Source organism: Nothoprocta perdicaria, unplaced genomic scaffold (assembly GCF_003342845.1).
Source record: "Nothoprocta perdicaria isolate Ctin4 unplaced genomic scaffold, notPer1 scaffold_0, whole genome shotgun sequence".
NCBI lineage: Eukaryota > Metazoa > Chordata > Aves > Tinamiformes > Tinamidae > Nothoprocta > Nothoprocta perdicaria.
The window spans coordinates 3,929,569-3,956,389 of record NW_020454092.1 but is presented as its reverse complement, the minus strand read 5'-3'; the positions used below and the strand labels follow the sequence as shown (position 1 = coordinate 3,956,389).

General features: G+C 35.7%; 2 protein-coding genes across 8 annotated transcripts in view; one reads left to right on the top strand and one right to left on the bottom strand.

Moving 5' to 3' along the window:
* SLC4A10 (solute carrier family 4 member 10) overlaps window positions 1-19,919 on the top strand; it is a 132,101-nt gene extending 112,182 nt beyond the window's left edge. For 4 of the 7 annotated variants that reach the window (XR_003251409.1, XR_003251382.1, XR_003251365.1 and 1 more), the window contains exons 16-27: window positions 1,489-1,650; window positions 1,899-2,012; window positions 2,419-2,580; window positions 5,362-5,613; window positions 6,864-6,932; window positions 8,250-8,423; window positions 9,071-9,193; window positions 12,313-12,380; window positions 13,936-14,052; window positions 14,705-14,743; window positions 17,083-17,108; window positions 17,994-19,912. Coding sequence is in view for 3 of the 7 variants with exons in the window: in XM_026052252.1 (XP_025908037.1) it covers window positions 1,489-1,650; window positions 1,899-2,012; window positions 2,419-2,580; window positions 5,362-5,613; window positions 6,864-6,932; window positions 8,250-8,423; window positions 9,071-9,193; window positions 12,313-12,380; window positions 13,936-14,052; window positions 17,994-18,060 (1,308 nt within the window). In the remaining 4 variants the exon portion in view is untranslated. Of the gene's footprint in view, window positions 1-1,488; window positions 1,651-1,898; window positions 2,013-2,418; window positions 2,581-5,361; window positions 5,614-6,863; window positions 6,933-8,249; window positions 8,424-9,070; window positions 9,194-12,312; window positions 12,381-13,935; window positions 14,053-14,704; window positions 14,744-17,082; window positions 17,109-17,993 lie in introns of all 7 variants that reach the window. The other 3 variants (XM_026052252.1, XM_026052181.1, XM_026052041.1) reach the window with 2 other exon arrangements.
* A 2,204-nt stretch (window positions 19,920-22,123) lies between these two features.
* Window positions 22,124-26,821, bottom strand: part of DPP4 (dipeptidyl peptidase 4) — a 36,350-nt gene continuing 31,652 nt past the window's right edge. Inside the window, exons 24-26 of the mRNA XM_026038601.1 lie at window positions 23,626-23,698; window positions 23,281-23,354; window positions 22,124-22,520 (exon numbers count right to left, since the gene is read on the bottom strand). Coding sequence (XP_025894386.1) covers window positions 22,422-22,520; window positions 23,281-23,354; window positions 23,626-23,698 — 246 coding nt within the window. The 3' untranslated portion in view covers window positions 22,124-22,421. The remainder of the gene's footprint in view (window positions 22,521-23,280; window positions 23,355-23,625; window positions 23,699-26,821) is intronic.

Sequence of the window (26,821 nt, the reverse complement as noted above, 5' to 3'; positions counted from 1 at the left end):
CTATAATAGTTTAGATTAGATCAGTCTAATTCCCTTCTCTTACCTGTTGCTCAGTTCTTCCTGTTGCTTCTTGTGTCTTGCTTATAAGTTTTAAGTGACTTCTTCAAACTCAGGTTGGTCAGGAAAGAAGACAGCACTTTCTCTCAAAGACCTCAGAAAGACCAGAGTTTCTTTGGCTTTCTAAGACAAACTGAGTGTGATTAGTTTTATTTTATTTTTTCAATGTTAGTTCAGTACTTCTGTAGATGCCTATTTTTACATGATTAAAATCATTCCTTTGTTGTGAGAACATAAGAGATCTAACTCCAGCAGGACCAATTTTCCATTTGATGTCCCCAGATCTTGAGAATTTCTTCTAAATTTCCTGAAACTCCTTCTCCCCTGCCACCTAAAGCCTTTGTTTTAGGCAAAACTGCCTCATAATTACCCCATGTTTACTGCAATGCTAATATCACGTTTCACAACCTTTTGTCTCACAGTCATTAAATAGCAAGTACGTTTTCAAGTGGGTCAAATGTATCTCGTACCAAGTCAGGCCATGAATGGATGAGTCAGTGGCCCTTATTTTTTGATAACGTAAGATCTTGATCTGGCCAGTTATTGCTGCCTGAAATCTCTTATTCTGATTGCGGAGGGTTTTTCTTTTGCTTAATATGAGTATTAGGGGGGGATGAAAGAAAGAGGTCAGGGAAGGAGTAGGAAACTGTGCGGAAACTGTAGCTCACAGTTTTAAGCTGTGCTGTGTCTCTCTGCTTATTATACTAGGATAAACGGGTCTTTAAAGAACCAGTGGATGGTATTGGAGAAATACTGGAGAGTTGTTCTCCAGTATGTGCTGTATTTACATATGTGATTGTAAATGGTATTGAACAGAATTAATATCGGGTTTGCTGCATTTTAGCAGATCACATTTTAGAAAAAGATAATTTTATGGAATGTGCTGCCCCCATGTGGTATTAAATATATTGTTCTCTTAGGCTAATATCTCTATCAAGTAGCTCTTCCTTGAACTTTTTGGCTTAAAGTAGCAATTCTTGTCAGTGCACCTGGAACAGTCTTTGTATTGGTGGAACTTGTTCCTCTTTTAGGAGGAAGTAGGAAGTATATTTGGAAACAGAAAATAAGTGAGTGGACTCAAACTGTTTGAAACAAATCTCATTTCATTTTAAATACCATTTTTAAAAAGTGATTTGTTATGAAAGGACAGTTGTGCATGTAATACGTCCTTCGTTCTGGAATTAAGAAAGATGATTTTCAGCTTTTAGTTTTTGTTGATAATGTCATAAGATTTGAGACTTTTCCATACAGTCCAGGTAAAATATCAGGAGTTTTAATTTTTAAAAGATTAAGTATCTTAAATGAATTTTACAATCTTTAGTAAAGCAGTCAAGGTTGCTCATAATATAGGAAAGTAATAGGCGAGAAAAAACATAACAGCAACATAAACATGGATTTTTTCAGAACACACGGACTTTTTTTTCCTGGTAGGAATGTAAGAAACTTCATGGAGAGTTTGTTGGACGAGCCTGTGGTCATCACGGCCCATATGTTCCAGATGTCCTCTTCTGGTCTGTCATCTTATTCTTTTCTACAGTAACACTGTCATCCACACTGAAGCAGTTCAAAACCAGTCGGTACTTTCCAACAAAGGTAAGTACAACGTGGTTCATCCAAAAAGTTGTCACTAGTTACGTGCAGCATAGAACTGCATCTATATTGCAAGTTTAATTAACTGTTGGATAAATGAACGCTGTGTCTTTTCTATGTTATGAAATTGTACCAGGGTAAGTGTGGTTTTGCCTGTAGGCAAAGCCATGCCTTGATGTGTAAAGAGAAACAAGTCATAAATCACCCGTGAAGATTTTTGTTAAAATTGTCACACCTTTTGATATTCACAGGTGCGATCTGTTGTCAGTGATTTTGCTGTCTTTCTCACTATTTTGTCCATGGTTTTAATTGACTATGCCATTGGGATCCCATCACCAAAGCTTCAGGTTCCAAATGCTTTTAAGGTAATTTATTGATAAATTGAACTGTCTTATTATTTTGATAACACAATATGCTTTAGTGGATTTATCATATTTTTATAATCAGGGAGTAGTGATGCTATTGTGATTTTTTTGTGTGTTCACCAAACACAGTGAATAGTGACCTGTGTAATTGAGGATCCTTCATGCTTCCGTGCATATTCTATGTGAAGACCAAACTTACTGAAATGATCCAGACCTAAGGCTACTGTAATGTTCAGAAGCTCCTTCTGAGATCTAAACTTAGGGTATTGAATATAAACAAGTCTGCAGTATCTTAGATGATTTTCTTAAATATGTCTTAGTAATATTTTTGTATATAATCACGTGAAATTGTAAAATTAGTGATCTCTAGAGTTCTGACTGCTTGTGCTTGACTCTGTTTTTATAGCCCACCAGAGATGATCGTGGCTGGTTTATTACTCCTTTGGGACCTAATCCTTGGTGGACAGTGATAGCTGCTGTAATTCCAGCTCTGCTTTGTACTATCCTTATCTTTATGGACCAACAGATTACGGCTGTCATTATAAATAGAAAAGAACACAAACTAAAGGTATTCAGTCAAACAGTTATATTTTCACTTTGATTTTCTGCTTCTGGTTACATACTATACTTTGATCTATTTAATGATGGCTCTTTTACTGTGAGTTTTTTAACAGTCCTTTCAATTTCTGTTTTTCTTTATTGGTCTACAAAATACTGGTATCCTGTGTCGGAAATTCTCTGCCTTGTACAAGTCTTTACAACAGTGATTTGAAACAGAGGTCTTAGATGCATTTACCTAAATAAAATCTGGAAGTAAATTCTTTCCTTAAGTATCATAATGTTCATTATGCCTTCAAATACTGACATTTTTTCTACTAGATTGAGTTTTGTAAAGCTGTTCAGGACTTGTTTGCTATGCAAAGCTTTTTCTCCCTCCATCTTTATGTGTGGTTCTTCCTTTTGTTTTTGCCTGCCCTTCCCTTCTTAAACAAGAGAGAAGAGAAAAAGTGAACTTCAGAGGCACCATGGGTTCCTAAAACGCTGTAGGACGGCTTATTGCTCTGTTCTCTAACACTTTAGATGCCTACAGATGGAGAGAGAAAAAGGGACATCACCCCTTTGAAAAACTGTTGGGCAAAATCTAACAGCAGCAGGTTTCTCTACATGTATATGCAGCAAGCCTAGGCTTTTTTTTTGACATACTTTTAATAAGCAGCAATCCAATCCCAAGTTGCTTTAGCAAATGCATTTGCAACCTTCACTTTGCACTGCCTCTTCTTGGATGATTGTGACATTTGATATGTTCTTTTTTTGCCCTCTTTGTCAGCCTGGTTCTTCATGTCAATCCATAGCATTGCATGTGGTTAACTTGACAGATGCAGGAATTTGCTGCCAAGCTTTGGAATGTGTTTTTTCAGCACTGGCATCTGGGAGTCAGATGGTCCTCCTGGCTGCCCCCTTGTCTTGCTGCGTTTTAGTTTTGCTGGGGTCTGGTGTAGCATCACCTGTTGCTATGCTTCCTTTTCCTCCCATATGTCAGGTTCCTCAGATCATGTATGAATGTGAGGAAAAGCGCTCAGATTCTGTATGCATTAGCAGATACATTCCTCATAAATGTGTCAGAAGGTAAAAAAAGGTGTCTCTGTTAGGGTTTGGAATTAAACTCTTAGTGTGCATTGTGCCTGTAACTAATATCTTTGTTTGGCACGTCTCTGAGTTTGTCGAGTTGTGTTTTGGAGGTAAGACTCAAACACTTTGGGGAAGTGAGAGAATGTAGCTAGCGCTGCTACTTTTCATTTTCTTTTCCTTTATATGAATTCCCCTTTCTAAATAATGTAAGTAAATTAAGATGGCATTTTCATTTTGATATGTGGCTTGCATTTTCATAAACCCAGACACTTCCCATTTTAGAAATAAAAGTTGTCTTCAGAAAGAAATGATTTGTTTGCTTCCAACTCATTTTCCCCCTCTTTTTTTATACTTCCCATAGCAAATTCTAAATAGTGCACATTTCAGTTTTTGGCAGTCTCTGTAGCAAGTCCTTCCAAGTTTAGTTTAGTTACTTTTTTTATGTCAAAAGGCATTTGCATGGGTTTACAGGCAAAATTATGGTTCAGGATATTCATATTGTTTGCATGAACATCACTGCTTTATCAGACCGTGATGCTGGATTGGTTGCCGTGTTGCAGAATTTTATGGAGATAACCCACTAACTACCTTGACTTTTTAAAGGAAACAGCTTGAGCTCTTACTTGCAGCTGTGTGAAATTCCTGGATGCTTACTGAAACAGAAAAGAAAAATCCCTTCCAACTATGATACAAACATTTGTATGATCAAACTCTATGCAGATCATTGGTCATTGTAAAATGCAGATTTAATTTGCACTTGTTTTTTGAATGCACTTAAGGTTTGTGCTATCCAAAATCAAGGCAACATCCTGTGTACAACACAGAGCAACATGCAGAGTACATGATTAACACAGAGACATCCCAACACCAGAGGTTCTGTAATAACTTTTCCATTTAATGTTTATGGTATTGTGTAAGTATCGAATAGGTAAACTAGCAAAACGCAGAACCTAATTGTTCCTACTCTGTTGTTTAACTTAATATGTAGCTTAATTATAGCTTTATTTCTCCTACTTTCTAGCTACCTTTTCTTAGTCAAAATGCTTTAGAAGAAAATTATTACAACCACATGTTTATAGTCTATAAAAACTGAAGAGGATAAAGGTAGTTTTATAGTTATTTATTGCAGGAATTGATTTGGTAAATGCTAACTTAAAAATTTTTGTATAGGGAAGAATCAAATTAGGTACTTTTTAATTCTTCTATGTAAGGATGGTTGCATTTCCTACTTTTTTTTTTCTTTATTAAATTCAGTGTTGTGGCAAGCTGGCTGTACTTTTGAAAGTTCTGCTGACTGGCATCCACTCTTATCCACATATTAAGTTTAGTTTAAACAGAAAATGTAGGAATTTCCCATTGTCTTAATAGTATTTCTTAAAAAGCTTATATAGGATACATGGCCCTGAATTCATTTCCTGTATGCATCTTCATCAGGAAAGCTTTGTGTTCCCTAGGGGATCTGTGATATGTACACTTACTCAAACTGGAACTAGTCTAAAATCATTAGGAATTACATTTGAAAGAGCAGGAGTTCCCCTTAGGTAACTGTCTGTCATCACTGCTAACCCAACCTGAACAACACAAAAAAGCTACTTTCTTTTACAAGACACTATTTTTAAAATTATCTGTAACTGCTCATTAGAAATGCCTATCACCAGTGTTTCCCTTAATTCAGATTTTATTTCTTATTGCTGTCAATATATATATTTTTTTTTAACAGAAAGGATGCGGATACCATCTTGACTTACTCATGGTGGCAGTCATGCTTGGAGTGTGCTCTATTATGGGATTGCCATGGTTTGTTGCTGCCACCGTCCTCTCTATTTCCCACGTGAATAGCTTAAAACTGGAATCCGAGTGCTCTGCTCCAGGGGAACAGCCAAAATTTCTTGGAATCCGGGAGCAGAGAGTCACAGGACTCATGATTTTTGTCCTTATGGGCTCATCTGTCTTTTTGACAAGTATCTTGAAGGTAATCCGGGAAAACAAGAAGCAGCTGAATGACTAACACTAACTAACATGATTTTGTACAATGGTAGTCTGTATTGGAATTCTAATTTAGCATAATAGAATGGTTAGGGATTAATGTTTTTGAACTAATATTTTTGACTAATGTTTTTGCAAAAAAAATCTTGTGATGAAATTCTGGTCTGACTGAAGTCGAAGGGAATTCTGTCATAGACCTGCAGCAAACCAAGTTTTCCCCCTTCTTTATATTTCAGGCTCATGGCAAGTTGTCTTGAAACAGTCTTGCCAAATTATACCAGCAAGAAAGTTTATTTACATAATTTAAAAACATTCTGTGTTTTCTGGATAATTTAAAACCATTTTTATAGTTATGAGAATTCTGTGCTTGATTTCTTGGAAATGAACAAAATTCTCATGCTGCTTGCATGGGCAACACTCCTCACCACTGTCCTGAAAGTAGTGGACATATAGTGTAGTCATATGGATATACAATGCTATCTAAATGCATAATAATTAATATAGTTATTAAGAATTATCTGGCTTCTATGAAACCAGTGACAAAATTGCTACTGACTTCAACAGGATTGGAATTTAGGCTTGTATGTTGTCACAGAGAAGGGAATAAGCCTTAAAACTTAGACTTCTGAGGAATATATATTTAAAATATGTTATAAAACCTTCCTAACAAATGTATCTTTTTGTGTTGTATTTAAAATAGCCATTTATCTATGGAATATCTATCTTATTACTTTACCTACATACTTTATAGGGAGAGCCTGAGCATTTAAAATGTAGATACTCTCACAAAATTACACTATGGAAGTCATACACTACTTTAAATGCTTACAGCACAGAATATTTATTTTAGGGATCTGATATGTGCCTCTTTAATATTTTTTCTGAGAATTATAGTTCTCTTGTTCAGATGCTCTCCCAAGAAATCTTTTAAGTATAGTGTGTAAGTGTATCATTACTTTTATTTTTCCTGTTCTGTTGATTTTATTAATAGTGAATTAAGTATACTATAAGTGTCTATGAGACAGACAGAAAAATCTGTAGAGCCAGATTCTTACTTTTCTTTGTAGTCTGAGCAACATTATTAATTTGTAATTGAGTTACTATGAATTTACACTTGTCTGATTAATTCAGGCATATGGCACTTTGAATTTCAACTGTTCAGAATGTCTTTCTACAAGCATTTAATATTTTTAAATGATATTTAATGTGCTTTTTTTTCTCTGCTTGTTTTTGCAGTTTATTCCGATGCCAGTACTTTACGGAGTCTTTCTTTACATGGGTGCTTCATCTCTAAAGGGAATTCAGGTAAAATTTGTTTAAAAAACATATTTTATCTGCTTTAGAGTGTATACATATTTTTATTACATTACTTTATTCCCCGTTGTTTATGTTCTAAAAGGAATGTTGCCGATCATGATTTCTTGAAAGTGAATCTCTTAAAAAAGAGAATGGATTCTGTTTGAAATAGAGTATTCTCTTTAAGTAATGTGTGCAAATTTTTATTTTTTAGATGCTGATTTTTCTGTTCTCCTTTGGTATATCAAGGGAATTTAGGCTAAGCCTAAAAAGCGTAACAACCATCAGGATCTCTTTCCTCTCTCCCCATTCACTTGCTTGCCTGCTCTTTTCAGCTTCCAAGTTAGTGCTTTTGTAGTGGTAAACCTGAACTTTGCCTATGGTAGGTGCTTGGCCAACTGCCCTAGAACTAACACAGCTGAGATCTTTATTTTTTATTATCTTTTATCATTTATAGGCAGAGCTGCCAATCTCTCTTTTTTTGACTCCTATTTCCTATTCATATACTATTCTTATGTAACTATATCACCTAGCTCTAACCCTTCACGTTGAGAGTTCTCAACCCAAATTCTAAGAAGTGTCATTTGGATTTTGCTGAAGTTTATAGATAATTTCAATTTGAATTCAGCTGTTTCCCTGAACAGGGCTATAGGGTTATCCACTGTGCAGGGCTATAGGGTTATCCACTGTGCAGGAGTGGCTGTCTTTACTTGGAAAAGTGTTAGCGCCCTCCCCTCTTTTTCATCCTCCAGGCTGGGACAAGGAATTGAGATTTAATATGATGGCTTTTGTGGGAGGATGAGCTTTTTGCTCTTTGAAGAAAACACACTACTGCATGAAGAAAAAAAAAAAAAAAAGAGGAAAAAAGAGGGAAAAAAAGAGGGAAAAAAAAAGCTTATATCTTGCCAAATTATAAGCCCTTGTGCATTTTGCACATACCCAATAAAAAATCCTGAAATCTGAGATTCGTGAAAATTGTGTGAATGCAGAATAGTGGTTTATCCCCTCCTTGGAGAAACTGTGTATCCACCATCATCACTGAGCTGCAGTCGCTGACCCGAAGTTGGAAGCTTGAAGGCTTAGTGAACCTTAGCTCTGTGACTCTTTTGGATCTGTATGAGCCAAATAGGTCTGAAAAACACAAACCTCTCGTGTATTCTTAATGACTTTGCAATTCCCTTTCTGGAGTGTATTTTTTTTTTTTTTTAAATGTGCTCTTTTAATTTTGCTCTTTTAAGCATCTCTGTTTAATGTGTGTACAAACATAGATGGTCCTACAGTCCATTTTGATAATAAAATGCATTTTAAAAAATATTTTTCTTTCAGCTTTTCGATAGGATAAAGTTATTCTGGATGCCGGCAAAGCACCAGCCAGATTTTATCTATCTGAGACATGTCCCTCTTAGAAAAGTACATCTCTTCACTATAATTCAGCTGAGTTGTCTTGTACTTCTGTGGATTATAAAGGTTTCAAGAGCTGCCATTGTCTTTCCTATGATGGTATGATTTAAAATTTTTAATTTATCCTATAAATCCATTTTCTTCTCACTTGTAGGTATTATTGAAGAAAAAATGCTAATTGTAGACACGTAATTGCAAAATATTTTGGACTGAAGATTGAAGAGCAAATCTTGATATTGAACAAGAAAAATTCTTCATATAACCAGAAATCTGTTTAGGTTGTGCTCTATTTATGCTGTGAATAGACCAACCATAAATTCTGTGTGAGAAAATTCTTCTAGGCTTTTTAAAATTACTTTATGTTTTCATGTAAGGAGTTCATCGTATACAGACAGAATGTTTGCTCAGTAAGGAGGAATATTTATTGTTTGAAGAACTTGATTCATAGCTCTGTTTATTTCTACAGAAATAAAAAAAAAAAACAACTATTATTCTGTGTGAAGAATTTCTCTTTGATTTTTTCAATAATGGAAAATAAAAGATAACCTGTGTACTAATATTAGTGATTGTTAAATGCTTCAAAACATACTTTATTTGAACAACATAGATCCATCTATCTGCTGTCCAGATTTAAAGGATACTATTCCAGCTGTAAACTGTCATCACTTTTGAAAGTGTTCCTATACAAGCATATTTGTAATGGTTACTTGCTTAAATTCTAAACGCTTGAATGCATGTCTTTACAGGTCCTAGCTTTGGTGTTTGTCCGAAAACTCATGGATTTCTTTTTTACTAAACGGGAGCTGAGCTGGTTAGATGATTTGATGCCTGAGAGCAAGAAAAAGAAACTGGAAGATGCTGAAAAAGAGGTGGGTCATTGTTTCAGTTTTTATTTCTAACATAATATAAATTTCTCCTTCAGGCATTTATAAAATTAGAAAATTTTATAATCAAGAAATATTTTGTGCAACAACAAATTTATTAACACTATCCTGACTTCAGTATATTCATATTTTTCCTATGTCATTTTAAGATTACAAATCTAATATGGTGTCTTTGATGTGGATGTCTAGTAGATATGGATTTTTATACTGACATAATACCGTAAAGAATAATGTCGTCAGTGTTCTCGGGGATTGCTCGTGAGACCTGCTCACCTGAGGGTGGAGTGACAAAACTGTGCTTGGACTAAAGGCCTTGAGTGCCTGGGGTGTTCGATGCTCTATCCGGATTGCTGGGGGCCCTGCTGACGGTGCTGAAGAGACCACTGCAGCATGTAAGAGGCCTGATATGATGTTGATACAGGAGAGATGCTCAGTGAATTATACTCAAAGCTTTCTTATATTTTGACAATGTGACACTGATAACTACTTTTTGACTGTAGTTTCCTAAACAGTTCTGTGACTTGAGTAGTTTCATCTAGCCCATGCTTCCTACGTTTCACACTGAATATTACGTAAAACAATTTTGAAAACTAAAATCAAAATTTTTGTTTTTGTGTAAGTGTGATTATTTAAACACTATTCCCAAAATTGAAGTTATGCTTCTGGTTTGCAATTCCTTGTCTCCATCTTCTTTGTTTTTATGTTGTTATGTTTTAAAGCCCTTCCAATTTTCAAATTTCCAATGCATATAGCACCTCACCAAGCTGTGCTTTCTGTATTTGGGGTTGAAGTTTTTCTCCCTTGTCACTGGAATTTATTTCAAGTACTGTGATCCTAAGTCACTGACCCATCTAAATGTCTTTATCGAGAAGCACTACCTGCAGGAGCAGTAGGTAGGATATTAAGATGTAATCTGAGGACAATGAAATTGTCTGTACGGATTCCTACTGGTAAGTCTATTTGCAGAAGCAGGACATGAACTAAGAAGTTAAACACGCAACTATGAAAACTAGATTTATTTGCCTTTTGGTTCGTGACCTTTGACAACTCACGGTCTCACCTGTAACCCAGGGAACTACAACATGACTTTCTTTTTACAGCCACCTAGTATACTTTAATAGAATAGGTTTTGGGGAAAAGGTTCTACCGAGGTGATAAAAATTGTAATTAGTATTTACTATGTAGTATCTGTGTGTCAAACTGAAAAGAAAGATGTGGGTCATTACTCTCTTCCTTAAATCAGAGCAAACCAGTGTTGTTTCATCACAAGGTTTGTTACCGTCACAACTCGGACTAACTAGAATTAATCAAGACCTTCCTCATATGGGTCTGATTATATTCTTTCCCTGATATCTGTACATTTTGGTCAAATGTCGCTTTCTTTCCTATGCTTGATAGCATGGCATCAGAAAACAAAACTGGGAAAATCTACTGGTGTTACTTTATTTCATTCACTGTCTATGCTGAGAGGTTATTTTTACATATTTTGGCATTTCTAAATATTTGGAGCTATTATTAAAACTGTTTAACTGTCAAAAACTTAAGAAACTGTGAAGCCTGGAAATGACAAAATTAACTAGTAATAAAACTTCTGACATGCAACCTAAGGAATTAATTGGAGAGTTGCTATCGCATGGCTTTTAAAAATAGAAATACTCTACCCACAAGAATATTCTGAAGTATAGTTGACAAGATTGAAACGCATTTGATTGGATTATAATTTCATCACTTAGATTGTTTTTACATTTTCAGGCCAGCCTTTTTCTAGGGCTTTGCATTTATACTTGGTACTGTATATGTCTTCTCACAGATCCCCTTTGGAAGCCACTTTGATGGTAATCAGCTAAATCTCTTTGAGACAAGACTGAACACTTGGAGGAAAAAATATTTTGACTTTTTAAAATAGTTGTAATAGTAAAACTCAGAAAATTTCCTTGTAGAAAGGCCATACATTCTATTACTTTGGAGAGTAGCTGGACTCTTCCAGCTAATACCAAATTATCAATACATGTGGTGCATGTTGTGTCACCTGTTAAGGCTCTCTTTTGGGAAGAGCCAGTGTTACATTAGTTTTTCAAGAAGCATCAGGGAAGACTGCTAAAAGGCCAGCCAGTAAGGGAATAAAACAGGTTGGGGTGTGAGTGCCTTTCTTATACAGACAACATCCAGTGCAGGATTTGGTGACTGCATTTGTGTGAGGGCAGGTCAGCCTTCTGGCAGCTGCCTTGCTACATAGTACGGGGTCTCCTATTTCCGTGGTTCACCTGAAGACAAGAAGAGCTGGATGGGGCACTGTGTGAGTGCTGCCTGCGCCCACTGTTGCCTGTGACTTAGGCAATAAGGAATGGTTATTTCCAAGGTTTCAGTTTATATGTAACCTGGCGCTCTTGTGACAGGTGCTGTGGCTTTCCTGTGTGGCAGGGCGAGTGCTCCTTCGCACAGCATAGACCCTGCACCCAGGGAGCCTTGACCTTACGGAGTCCAGATTCCGCCTACATCTCTTAGGGATATTTCAGATTTATATTCCTGTAAAAAAAGGAGAGAACTTATTTTTCCTAGTTATTACAGGGTGAACATGATGCTTGAAGGATGCTGCTTTGTTCTCCTTCACCCTGAGAAAAGATTTTTGTGACTTTATAACTATTTGACAGAAAGGGTTTTGATATATATCTCTCCCAGTTAATCTTACTCCCAGTTACTTGATGGATAATTTTTTCAGTCTTTAAGGGAAAACTAATTTTGCTGTCGTACTTCATTGCAGAAACTTAAATCTAGCTTACTATTTTTTGCACATTAGCAGTGCAGTTGAAATATATCTTCTCATGAATGGTATTTAAAATGTAATATACAAATTGCTCATGCTCTGTTGCTAACTTTGTTCTTATTGTTACAAAAGTGTTTAGTGAGCACTGGAAATAACATTAGTGAAGAGTTACCTTTAAAATACAGCTTTTAAAGTATCAAATATTAAATTTAAAACAGTTGAAAAGTATCCTTATTTTAATAAATACTTAATATTTAAGGGGGGAAAAGAATTAAAAGAATATAAATTTTGCTTTTCATAACATTGCATCATCTCTCATATGTAAATTCCTTCCTCCCAGGAAGAGCAAAGTATGTTAGCAATGGAAGAGGAAGGGACTGTTCAATTACCACTAGAAGGACATTACAGGTAAAATATACCTTTCCTCTTTTAGGTGAGTTGCAATTAAACAAATTAAATAATCATGCCACAATATTGATTCTTTTCATGTCACAATATTGATTGATGCTCAGTGAATGTCAGGAGGATCTGCGGTGGTAGCAAAGTACAATTAGGTGAACTAAAACATGCAGTGGAGTCTTTCATGACTCCTTTCTAGTATTTCCACATGATGCTACAATCTTTAAGAAAAGCAAATTCTAGGTAGAAATTTTCTGGAACAAGACTGAAAGGCTGTTACTAGTGAACCTTAGCTTCTGCCATGCACTGTGCAAGGAAGGATGCACAGTCCTCTCACCCTGACTCTGTCAGTGAGTCAAGAGAGACCAAAACATACTCTAGAAAAATTAGGTCCTTGCAGTAATACATTTTAAAATATTCTAATTAAGATGCCAGCTGTATAATATAACAAGTGAACTAATGATTATCCAGTATAGATAACAAATGGATGATACAAAGGCATAACAACCTGTGTTACAAGCACTATACACATATACTGGGTAAATGTACTATACGTATATGACCATAAAGAGTTTTCATTTACAGAGTTTTCAGAAAGTTCTTAATAAAGCCTTGAGCGTGTCTGCATACAGGAACTTCTGTTTAACATAAGTTTACAGGAGCACAGTTTTTGAATAACCCTCTCTTATCATTTAATATAAAATTACCCTTAGGTATCCTAAAGCAAACAGTTATACTATTTATCTTCTGTGCATTTGAAAAATACTGACTTATTTCTTACTTTCCATGCATCACATTTATGGTGTTTGTTATTTGTTCCTATGTCCTTTTATCCTGTTAATGAATATCCCTTCCTTCTATTTTATATTTACAATATTTAGCTTAATTTACCTTGATGTGTGGCCTATATTTATCTGGTGTTTTTGCTATGTAGCTCTAAACTACCTGAATAACATCTAACCTTTTCTTCTGAAGGGTCACAGGCCTACAGCTAAAAAGAGGAATCAAAACAATAATTGATTAACTGGTTCCCCAAAAGACAGTGTAAACAAGTTTACTGAATGTACAGACACATACTGAGAGCAGTCCAGATAAGGGCATAAACTAAACAATGCCTGGAAAGGGGGTGCTTAAAGCTATTGATTTAATTGGGCACTTCAAATGATTTTTGATCACTTAAATATTGGACTTTTTTGAGGTTTTTTGACTGCTTTTAAAATATTTTAAAAAGTATCTGATGTTGTTTGCTAAAGTAGTTTGATTGCTGTCAGGACTGTGAAACCTTGGACAAATTATTTAACTTCACGGTTCCGCTTATTTTTTTTTTCTACCTATAAGTTGGAAATGACACCTGACATACTTTTAAATACTAAAAAAGTGCTAAAATATATTAGGAGCGTATTTAAGTCAGTCCATTGTTCAGTAGCCTTGAACTTTAGCATAATTTCTTTGACTTATATGCACTTATTTATTATCATTATCAGTTTTCAAGGACTTTTGTAGAATTAATAACTAACAAAGGCAAAAATGTTCATTATTTTATTATGCATTTTCTTTTACCTAGAGATGACCCATCCGTGATAAACATTTCTGATGAAATGGCAAAAACTGCTGTGTGGAAGACCTTGCTGATATCCTCAGAGAATGCAAAAGATAAGGAGTCAAGCTTTCCTTCTAAAAGGTTTTAATTTTTTTTTGTTACTATAGTATACTTTATATACGCATATCAAAATATTAGAACACTAGTAGGTAGATTTCTAGCACCTTGCAATTTGATTGAGGATTCCTGTTATGTACATCCAGTCAAGTATTTTGAGCTTGAAACACAAATCCACCCTGTATGTAAAAATAGCACAAATGGTTGCATGCTACTTAGTTACACCAGAGTGGAAAATGAAGTTGAGCATGATGCTGTGTAACGCACCACCAGCCTACCCCTAGACGTTGCACAACAGGTGGTGTGTTTTGCTTGCTTGTTTGCTCTTCTTAAAAAAGCAGTCATTACTGCCCTGGAAATAACTAAATAAATACTCTCGATTGATTACTCTTGATGTGATCTACTAACATTTGATTTTAAAAATATCTTCTAAGATTACTTCACTCAGTCATATTTCTATGTACTTCACTTGCACTCAAAACAGTTGAAAACCCTTTATAATTTAGTCCAGGAAGGAAGCCAGAATGTTTTATTTGTGCTAGCCAATTATGGGAATAAAGACATATTAAATACATGGACAGTAGTATTGTTAAGAAGAATTTTCCTCTATTTCCATTATTTTCAAATTTAACAGTATTTTCTACTTAATTCTTACATGTCACATTTTTATCATAAGCTCCCCTTCCTAATCACTCTAGAAGCTGATTCCCCAAAGGTAAGACCCTGTCCCTTCGACCTTTTCCTTGACTGTATCTTCTTATTTGGAGGGGTGCCACATAGGAACCCACATTACGGTGTGTAACTTTTGGGGAGACAGAATGAAAAGTAGCCTCAGTCAGGAAGGTAAAAATGTCATCATCAAAGTGCAAATATGATGATTGGAAGTAGATTGTATACAAGAATTAGAAATATTAGGCAAGTATATGTAAGTGTTAGCATAGTTTTGCAGTAGTTGTGCAGTTTTTAAAATGTAAAATGTCATTCTGCCTATTTCTAAATCTAATGTTTAAAACAAGGTTGATGTTTGAAACATCTAGTCGCTGTTTCTTGGGGAAAAGATGCTATAAAGGAAAAGACGACTGTCAAGAAAGACTTTTTTTTTCCATTTTGTCACCCCAAACTGGCCTGTTGCCTTTCAGTGTTGTTCTTTGCCTGAACAGCATAAACAAGATGAACACTTGATGATCAGAGAACCAGACTCTTGAAGTAGCTCTCTTTAAGGCTAATCTCCTGTCAGTCAAAATAGCAGTGCAGTTCTGCCTTCTGCCCTCCCCATGGGCTGAAAAGGATCTCGTCGCAGTGGAGTTAGCGTGCTGCACAGGAAAGGGATGTGCAGTAGGTTTTTGTTATGTGGGTATCGCACCCAGGCTGCAAAGCCTTGAGAAGGAGAAGAAAATTATGTTGCACATTTACAGGCACGTGGTAAGGAATAGCTGCAATTTTTCTGATAGATATTGCCTCTAAGGGCATGAGATGGGTTATGTGTGTGCATACATCGATATACACAGGCACAGATATGTGTGTGTATATAAAATATTTTTTCCTGAAAATTTCAAAGATACTTTGAACAAAGATCATCCATATAGACAATTGGTTCAGAAAACACTGTTAAAAGGCAATTTGTAGTAAAACTACAAGAAGCTTATTTCAATGAGTTCATTCAAAATCTATTTTTTTATATCTCTACTAGTATCTTAGCTAATGAGAAAAAGGACTTAGGACAAAAGTAACTAAGGGATCACAGTCTAGTTTTAAGGATTTAGATAAAATGATGATTCTTAAAGAATCTAAAATGCTGCTTTTTATGAGCTCTAGTGTATCTCATATTCCCAGACAGAAGTAGTATCAAAGATTTTTACATCCAGAGAACTTGCTTTCTGATAAGCACAGCCATAGAAAGTATTACTTTAAAGCATACTAGAGGCAAAGCTAAAGAAATTATTGTAAAAATTGTAATTATTACTTACTATTATATTCCTTATGTTCCTAATTATTATAGGACTATAATTATTAAAGTCCTAAATACACGTCCTATTACAGGAGGGTATAATTTGGCCCTCAGTAAGTACTGAAAATAAATTTGTGCTTGCATTGGTGCCAGTTGTAAGAATAATTTGTGCAAATGATCAAGACTACCACCAGTATTATGTTCTACAACCTCCTTCTATGAGGGTATCTTGCTGTAGGAGAAAAAAAATTCTTATTATGAAATTAATTTTACTGATGCTTTCTGAAGATAAACTATAGAAGTATTTAGGACTTTTTCCTTCCACCAAGTCCTCCATTTTCATACCCTAATATTGCCAAATATTATGTAATAAATATTATATTAAAATATGTGTATTTAATGGCATGTATTTTACATTTACATTTAACTTACACATTTTGTTCATTTTCATTCTTATTACATTTTATGTTTATATTAAATATGTATATAAAACTATAAATATTCAATATTAAATAATAGAATTAGAGAAAAAATGTGATACTGTGCTTTGACTTTAATCCCTTTTACATAATGCACATGAAATTAAGAACCTAGGATGAGTCATAAAATACATAAACTCTGGAAGTTTTTTCTGCTACTTAAATACTGAGTTGACTTAACCAATGCAAGACAGCCCAATAACAAACTAGATTTCCAGTGTGAGATTTTAGGCAGGAAAAAACAGAACACATGGGTTTGTCAAAACACATGCCCTTTCTAAGTAGATAAAGCTCTTTAAAGCCACTCTCACACATCTGTTTGCACACCCTTTGTATGCAGAGAGTTTAACATACTATTTCTATTACAGAAGGTGGCAGATTTGGCAGTTTAAGTGGCAGAATTTGGTATTCTTTAGCTATTTCCATTAACACATCTGGAAGCTGCCATAGCCTTAGAATTAAGCTGTGCCTGAAATGAAGTCTAGCCTTAAAGATTTTTTTTTTTTCTTTTATGTAGTAGTATATCACATGATTTTACAATTGTGCATGAATTCTATTAAGAATTTAAGACTTGATCTTGCTTTCTTTAAGCCGTACGTAACTCAGCTTATTTCTCATTCATTCTAGTTAAGGAATTATTCCCATGAAACCTGGTAGGTTATGTACCTGATACAGGTTTGTTCTCCCAGCATCTTTAAGATACCCTTGTTGCTCTTTGTTGAAGGTTTAATTTGCCTGTGTTTTGGAAACCTCTTTGCATTTCAATAGTGTTATTAAAAACTCATTGCAAAAAATATATTATTTAAGCTGTAAATTAGTACCCTTATTACCAACAAAAATCATCTGCTGTGTGCATCTCATCTAGGTAAATCAACAGTATTATTAAATTAGAAAAATAAAGCTGAATCCAAATTTGAACTCTGCTTCAGATTTCTTGGTGATATTGCCTAGATGTACCTTATAAACGCTTAAAAAATGTTATTCCTGATATGATATAAAAGGAGCAACTGTATGTTAAACTGAGCTCTAAGTGGGGAATCGTGTCCTTCCCCCTTTCCTGCCTTCTCCTGCTCTCCCCAGTAAAGACTGAAAGACATCAGAAAACTGCAACTTGGCTTGCACTGCTCTGTCTTTTCAGACACATTTCTTGTAATTGGATATTGAGCGACAGAGTAAATGTTAAAGCAAAGAAATATTTCCAACTTCTTGTATGTGCCATTTAAGAAAATGCTGGTATTGCCTGAAGAGTCTGCCGTTGCCATTATTTAATGACTTAGCAATTGTATTTGCAAAGACAATAAACGTGGGTATCTCTGCTTGCATGCTGTCTGCCTGCACATCTTTTCTACCTTCCTCGTCACTAAAATGCTGGCTGATGTCGTCTGCACTAATCAATACAGCAACTGTCACTTGCTTCCCACTTTGTGCTATGCAGCATGAAAAACTAATTAAAATACCATTGCAGTGTTGGTTTTCAGGTAAATCATTAATATATCTTACTAGTACTTCTCCAACTCTATTTTTCCTTCTTTTCCTAGTGTTGAAATTAAAAGAGAGAAGAAAGCTGACTCAGGGAAAGGTGTTGACCGGGAGACTTGTCTATGACATTCTTCAATTAATTTTTCTTCTACAAGTGAATGAAAGGAGTGCCACAATCATTAAATAGGACTGATTTGATGTTATAACCTTTTGTCTGTCAGCCCAAACTAGCACAGGTAATGTAGTGCAATATTTGTTTCATTTCACTTTGAATGTCTATGTTGTATAGTATCTGTACAAAAGTCTACAGTAGTCAATGCAAAAAATACTTTCTTTGCTGATGTTGGCCATTCATTACATATTTTCTTTCAAATTGAACTTACTTTTTAAGTAGGTTTGTATTCTCTTTTGCTACTTTTTTCTGTGTGAGAATCCTTAATAATCTTCATTCAATATGAACTTGAAACACTTGTTCCATTTTTCTTTTAAATCAATTAGCTCAAGTAAAGGTTTTTAAGAGACCAAAATTAACAAGTAAACATTAAAGGTATTTTTAAAGTGACAACGGATCTGACCCTATGAACACTAAGGAGGTAACCCTTTCCTCCTCAAGCTGTCCTTTTTGAAGTCATGGATTGCAATCGCAGGGTCAGATTCTTTCAGTATTTGTGCAGTTTTCCTTGATTTAATACAATATATTTAATATTCAAATTTTTATGTAACTGGAACATAGTCTATATATATGATATATATATATTAAAATATATATTAAAACACATTCTCTCACATTATTTGAAAAATACCACCACATCCTTTGATGTGAAACTTTGGTACAGTATTTGCTAAAATGCAATCTGTGATTACAGTATCTTACCTTGTATTGTATGAATGTTTCCATAGTAGGTCAAACTACTGCTTTATGTCATTAATGAATATTATTTTATAGTAGGACTTTTGTAAATATAAACAATATGCTACATGCAGTTATATTACCAGCCCAATGACTGCCTAAAAGACAGTGACATAAATGATGTATTTATATTGTCCTTTTTCTCACTCCACTACCAACTGCAAGCCAGCTGTCTTTATTGTGTATAATACTTAAACAGATAGCCTGTTGTTACTTTTCAGCTTTTTTTCAGTATTCTGTCAAGTACATATTACTTAAAAGATGAAAAACAAGATTGCAAAGATGTGACTCTAAAGCCATTACAAAAAAAAAAGGTTTTCCTAACAGAATTTGTTATGGCATAATCCTTTAAGCTATTTTTTTGATGAAAAACAAGTACTGTGAGATCAGGTTTTCAGTTAATAGAGATGGGAAACAAAAGTTTTATGACTTATTTGAAATTTACTATTTTTTGATTTTTTAAGACCAAATTTTAAATGATTAAGTGAAGGCTAACCCTCATCACTATATTTTTGCTCTGAATTCTAGGAATGAGAGCCTATAGTCTTGTGACCTCTATAAGCTCATTTGCAGGGCTTAAACATTCCCTAGCTTTCAAAACAATAAACTTTACGTTGACCTCCTGTGAATAACTTTTTCATATCCAGCACATTTAAAATACTCCTTCCAATGTTTTTGTGTTTGTATGTTACATGACTTTAGCCATAAAAAATAACTGCATTTTCTTTCAAACCAGTTAGGTCACTGTTCTAAATTGTACTTAGTATTATCAAAGCCCATCAAAGGCCATTTTTAATCTACTGGATGCAACAAAGGATTTATATACAATTAAATGTTTGTATTTATAAATTTAGGAAAAATGCTAATGACTTAAGGCTAAATGCTTTGTTTTGTGCATTTGATGATAAACTAAGATTCCAGTTGTTTCAAGGCTATTATAGAAGTTCAATACTGGTTTGTCCCGAAAGCAGCCTGGTGGTATTTTAATATGTTGCTGACTTTGTTACAGATAATGTATACAATCAAAGTGTATTAGTTTCACTTGACCAACTTTTAGAGTATGAAGGAATCAGTGTATTCAATGGCATTTCTGTATTTCTGTTCAGTATTTCAGAGTGTTTGTTTTTTTCTTTTTTTTTTTTTACAGTCACTCTGTTCTTGTGTGAATTTTAATGCTGTTCCAATGTTAATCTCAACGTTATGAAATCACACACAATATACAGCAAATCTAGTATTATATTTACTTCCAGTTTCATATTCCTGGTCAAAATTACTCAATTCTTGGATGTAATTTATTACAAAAGTTTATGTGTACTTGTGAATAGACTTGTGTTTTTCACAATTAAGAAACTGTATGTGAAAATAAATATTTATCCTAACTAATTTTCTATTTCTGTTTTTATATTGCAAGACCCATAGCAAGTATGCAGTGTGGCACACTGTTTTGAATATCTACTGTGACTTGAAAATACTTAACCATTTAAGCTCAATCTTGCAAGCTGCTGAGTTTGTGAGAGGAATGGCACTAAAATAGGCCCTGCTCCATCTGTATGGGCAAGCAGCATGCAGCTGTTTGCACTTGATGCAACTTGAGCATAAAAAATGCATTTGGGGATAGCATTGAACTAACCTGGTCTAGAGAGAGACTGAAAATCAGGTTCTGAGTCTGGTCATGAGTTGGTTCCTCTTCTTGTTCTTTGGAGTGATGATGTGGACCAGGAAGGAGTAGTTAAGTATTTTAAAGATCAATAGGTAAGGAATTTTATAACTATGAAAATTTACTAAGTGCTACGATATTTAAAGCATTTAATAATTAATCAAACATTGGCCCAGCTTCTGGCTAACTGTGGGAGCTTTTACTATTTTCCTAAAGCCTTGTAGTATGCAGAAACCTAAACTCCATCCTATTAACCAGCCAGAACTCCATCATATTACACCCCTCAGGTTCCTTCACCAAGCTTTGAACCAACGAATCTAAATCTTCACCCACCTCAGACTTTTAATTGTCAGACCTCCGGCTTTAGCTCTATTAGTATTTTACACATAGTGTACTGTACAAGCAATTTTTGTTTATCCATGTCACGTTTTCATTAGGATTTGAGAGTCTAACTCTACACCAAGCTTCTTTTCCTAGTGCCAGCTTTGTACATTAATGAAGTTAGCTGGCTTCCTTCTGTGGCCTCAACTTAAAATGCATTGTGACTGCTAAATATCTAAAGGAAGCTGAAGCGTCTAACTCAAGACTGTTCATTCCCTAAGAGAGCTGTATTCTTATCTTCATTATCTACATTATTACTTGGAATTAGGAAAGATCTAGCAGAGATAGGCTAAAGGAAAAGAAATAATAATAAAAAAAGAGTGGCTTCATTCGCTACTAAGAGCATATTATAGTATATCTTCTTCCTCAGCTCCCCCCCCAGCTGTTCATACTTTTTTCTTTTCTTTCCTTTTTTTTTTTTTTTTTAAGGACATGTTATGCAAACTTTTAGGATATTTTTCCTCTTCTTCTGCATACTGTATCTGGCTGCATTTGTATACTCACACCTAAGGTCTCTAATAAAACACAATAATACATATGTAATCACATGCTGGTATCTAATAGTGAGAGGCTAAGCATTAGATCATCATATCACACTTATGTAACACAAATTAAATATCTTTAAGAAAAGCAGAATTTTCACTATAAATTGTTACCAAAATTCATGTATTTATTTTTAAAAAATTATAGGAGTTAATTTCTGGAGTAGGGTATCCAATTATACAGAACACATATCCTTTCATAACTTAATGACTTTCTTATTTTAAGGCAGCACAGTTTGTAATATAAGTTGGTTTACATCTTTTCTCTGTGAAATTTAAGGAAATTGAAGTTTTGAGATGCCTACTTGGAGTATTGAGACTAAAAGAGAATTTTAGTGGTCTATTCACACATTCATATGAGAGTTCTAGTCCAGTCCTTGCTTTAACTTCTGAATTGCATTTAAACATTTTGTATTTGAGTACAAACAATATATTCTGCTCAGTAGTAAACAGGAAACTGAAAAAGAATTTCAGACCCATAGAGGAATAATAACAGCTTCTTAAAAGGCCTACGTAAGAGTTCACCAGTGCATATTCATATAGTACCAGCCTTTTATCATAAAGTAAACTCACATCACAGTATTAGGTTGGGAAGCAAAATGCAGTGCAACAAGTAGGTATTATTCAGAATACTTGCCACGTCTGAACTCCAGTCACTAGTTGATCAAAAAAAAAAAAAAAAAAAAAAAAAAAAAAAAAAGCACAGAACTAGAACAGTTGTCCAAGAGACTGCAGAGAAAAATTAAGGCACTAAGAGAGGTTACAACATACACACACATTGATGACCTGATTAAACACAATCAATTAAAAAAAATGCAATAGTTGCCTGACAATGGAAATCATCCTAAAGATTAGTATTTCACTGAGTACACAGGGATCCAGGAGTCAACCTCTACCCCCGTCTTCATTCATAAAGTTTATACTGGCTCAGCGTACATTGAGCTAAAGCGTTTTCTGCAGAAGAACCATCATCATCAATGCAAATGCTGTTCCTATGCTAAGGCAATGAAAAACACTGCTTTATGAAATGGCTCATGTGGGTATAAATATGCTTATGTGCTTGCCCGGTAATGGCATGGTCTTTGTCCGTGTACCACTGTGGGAGAGAAAAACAGAGAGCACGTTAGTTCTTGCCCCAGCCAAATCCTTAATGAGACACGACATAAAGATACATGTAGGCATCTAACAACTAGCCCAGAGCAAGGCTATCTCAACATGAACATAAAGGTAGGATGATGGGAGGGAGCTGCCACGTTATTCATGTCATTGCATTGTGTACAAAAGCTAAACTGTCTACTCGTGCACAAGACATACAAAGCCTGAGATGTGTACATGGCTTGTCCCCATGCAGGCTGGCACAGCTCCTCAGCCTGAGCTCGACACCCACCTGCCCTGCTAGGTGCCTGGGGCACCAGCAGAACGGGCACCTTGGGTTCCTTCTGCAGAGCATTGCTGCTCAAGAGCTGGGTGGGAGGAGAAGCAGCACCTTATGCTGGCATCTTCCCTGTACAATGTTAGAAGAGGCAAATAACTCCTTGCTCTTAGAAGTTCTAGTAAAGAAACACCAATATTCACAGACAATTCATCTTAGGATTAAAAAATAGACCTAGCTGTAGCTAAACAGCTTTCTTAAACCTTATTGCCGGGTGGATGTATGTGAAGCTTGGCTGTTTGACAACACAGAAAAAAATAACAAAATGAAAGATAAGGTAAATCAGGTCAAATACAAGAAAAAGATGTTTAAATTTTTTTCTTGTCCAGAAGACAAAGGCAGAGTTACGTTAAAAGGTTCAGTTACTGAATGTGAAATGCAAACGTGACCTTTGGATCAACAAAAACAAACAAACTAACTGTACCATTGCCTGAAAATCCACCTCAGCATCAACAAGAGCTTTGGAAATCTGTGCTGCTTGCTGAAAGTGAACATTATCTGAAAAATAGAAGAAAGAAAAGTAAAAAAAATTGGTTCTGTACCACTCTGGGGAAGGGGAAAAAAAAAAAAAAAAAAGGCAAAACAACAAAACAATGATCACACAAAACTCCCCAGCACTGCTGATTGAAACCACAAATTAGTTGTAGCAAGCAGTATTATTTTTATTGACGTAGCTTTAACAGCCTTGCCCCTTCATGCTTTTGTTTTGTCAGTAGTAGAATTGCGAACCTGTCTGTAATACTAAAATGTCTAATTAACTGCAACTCACCATCTGCTGTTCCATGAATAAGGAGATAGTCAACTTGCTTGAAATTTTCAGCTCTGGCCATTACTGTTGAACTCTGAAAGTAAAGTAAAAAGAAAGAAAAGAAAAGGAGGAAAAAAAAAAAAAAAGGTGCTGTTTGTTACAAGATGTGACTACCAAGTGACTTTTTTTTTTTTTGCTGTTGACACAGGGGATCCTTTGGATAAAAGGTAGTGACCTGTACCCCCCTCATACCACAGACTCGCATGCTGGTCACACAGCCAGCAGCACCGTGCTGGCACGCGGGCTGTTCTGCACAGGGCTGGAGTTATCACCAAGGGCTGTGCCTGCAAAACGACAAGTAATTCCCGAGGGGCAGAGTGCGGTGCGCAAGCTCCCCGCCGAACGCATCGCTAGCATGTTGTTAGCCTGCAGCACACCACTTGCCATAGGATTCCTCTGCTACCCAGCAGACAAGTTAAAAAATGTTGCCATGGCAACTGTGCACCCTATGATAGCAGCGAGTTGATATTACAGAGACTACTGCATTATTTTCGCCACCTAAATATGCACTGCAATTTACCTATACGTAAATAACAGAACTTGTGATTTATCATTCTCAAGGGAAAAGGGCTGAAAAGGGGTTTGAGGCAATGCTGCCCCCCCAACTATGATGCAGAAATGCTGGGGGGAAAAAAAAAAGATCAACAGTAAACCAAATCTATAAATAGAAGCCAAATGGCACACTGGGACTGAAACAACATTGTGCTGAAAAAAACCACCCAGCAACTAAGGTTAAAACCGCTTAAAGCACTGTATCAATGTACTCACTGCAGCATAGTAATCCCTTCACATAATACAGTGACCAAGCAGTAAAGAATGAGGAAAGTAAGAGTTGCAAAGACCACCTTTCATTTGGGCAAGGAAAGGGCAAATGTCATGCTCTGACATGAGGGTGGCAGGAAGGGACACACACACGCACGCGCACACACACACAAGACATTATGAGTTTGGGGAGAAATCCAGTGTAGTGGAGAAAAGGATGTTGAATGGAAATTTCCTTCTATTAGCAGCAGTATCGGGCTTCTGCTGAAAATTCCTGAATTCTTGGGAATGTTTGCTGTTCATTATAAAAAAAAAAAAAAAAAAAAAAAAAAAAAAAAAAAAAACCACACACACACACAACAGGAAAAGAACAAAGGAGGAAAAAAAAAATATGCATTTTTCTCCCCTTGCTATTAAGGCAGCATCCTTGCACATGCATCTTTATCCTCTCTCCTTACCCCCAAAAAACACACCACAGAAGTGCTCTGATTTCCTTCAGGATCTATGTACTCATCCAAAAACTCTTTAAAGCATATATATATATAATACACACATACACACACACATATATATAAAAAAAATATATATAAACTCTTATAATACATTATTCCCCAGGATCAAACACTGCTATAAGTGAAATTCACTCTTTTGGATTATTCAAACAATTTGTTAAAACAAGTTGAGTAGTAGGGAAAACAAACAAACAAAAACACCACTCCCATCAGTTAGCCAGTAACTTCTCTCCATTGATGAGAACGGCTGTCGATCACCAGAAATCCCATGCAATGCATGGAAAGCAGTGGACACTGGTAGCGTAGCATTGCATCCACTGAAGCAGCGCTACCGCAGCGTAAGGGCAGAGCTATTAACAGGGTGCCAAAATCCACAGGGTGGATTTGATTCAGCAAGGAGCTCTGGTGCAGCAGCCACCCTCCAGAATGAACCAGGACATCATGGCCCAGTGACTTGAAAAACAAATCGAAACAGCCCCTCAACAGTGAGGTAGCAGCTTTTGAGTGAAACATTTTCCTACATAAACAGGTTGGAACGTGGTAAGTCTCCTTTTTAAACTTCCGGTAAATAAATGCGGTTGAAGGGAGAGCAAACTTTGAGCGGAAGCCTGACCTGACTCATCAGTAGCACTTCTGCAAATCTGACTTTACAAAACCATTTTTTCTTTTTTTGTAAAGCAATGTCACTGTTTCTCTTCCAAGCATTAGATGAAAATACGTGTAAAATACATCAGAATGAAGAAAGGCACAAAAGAAATCCTGGAAAACAATTCCTTTTCAGTGCTTCATCACATGAAATGGTCATTTCTGCACTGCGCTCTACGTATATTCAACACAAGTAGTCCCTTCCCTAAGTCTTCTGAGGATGATACAACATTTTGGTCAAAAAAAGTTGCAAAATAGGAAGCAATCACAAGTTAGACACCATTAGAGCTCAAAGCAATGGCTAAACCCAAGCTGAACACACCCAAGTGGACAGCAAATAATTCAACTTAATTTATTCCTTCCTTCCTGCAGTTAGACCTCAGTGACACAAGTCTGGAGAAAGGTGCCACGCGTAAGTGCTAGGAATTGGGCCCTGCTGAGTGTAACTGGCTTTTCTAAAGATCACACAGCAGTCAACATTTTATCAGCACTCAACAAACAAGTTAAGGTTTGGCTGAAACTGAAGGTCTCTCTCCCTTTAGCATATTCTCAGATAATAGAACAAATGTCAAATCAGTACAAGATGGCATATTTACAAAATTGTACCCTGTTTTGCATAACCTAATGATGCAGCAGTTCTTAAGGACTGAACATTTCAAATCTGCTAGCAAAAGATTGCCAAATCTATGACTGTTTCAAACACTTGCCAAAAGCATATCAAATTCAGAGTGAACTGCAAAATAATCTTCTCGCAAGTTGAACAGTCTCCTTAGTGCACGGTATGTGGCTACTGCATCTGACCCCTAAAGCTACAGCGTGTTTAGTCTCATATCCTATACATTAGGGACACGCTTTCTGGGCAGACATTTATCTGCTAGGATCTCTGCCGATGTTTGCAGTCATACTGGGAGCAGGTTTTTCCCTTCCTTTCACCCAACTCTGGTTTTTATTACCCACAGCTACCTTACAAAGGCACCGGTCACACCGAGTCAGCCAGCTTAGAGGTTCACACTCTTCTACTGACAAAAAGAATTTATATCCCTGGATTCTGCTCCACCAGTAGATGTGAAACCTAATGTCATAATACTGTATATAAAAACATACCTGCCTGTACCACAGCTGGTTGCTTCATGGTTTTATTCACAATTATTAATAATGATCTGTGCATTAGCACAGCCCCTAAGCAGCATTCATCTGCTCTAAGACCCATTTCTTCTAAATTAGCGCATGCTTTGCAG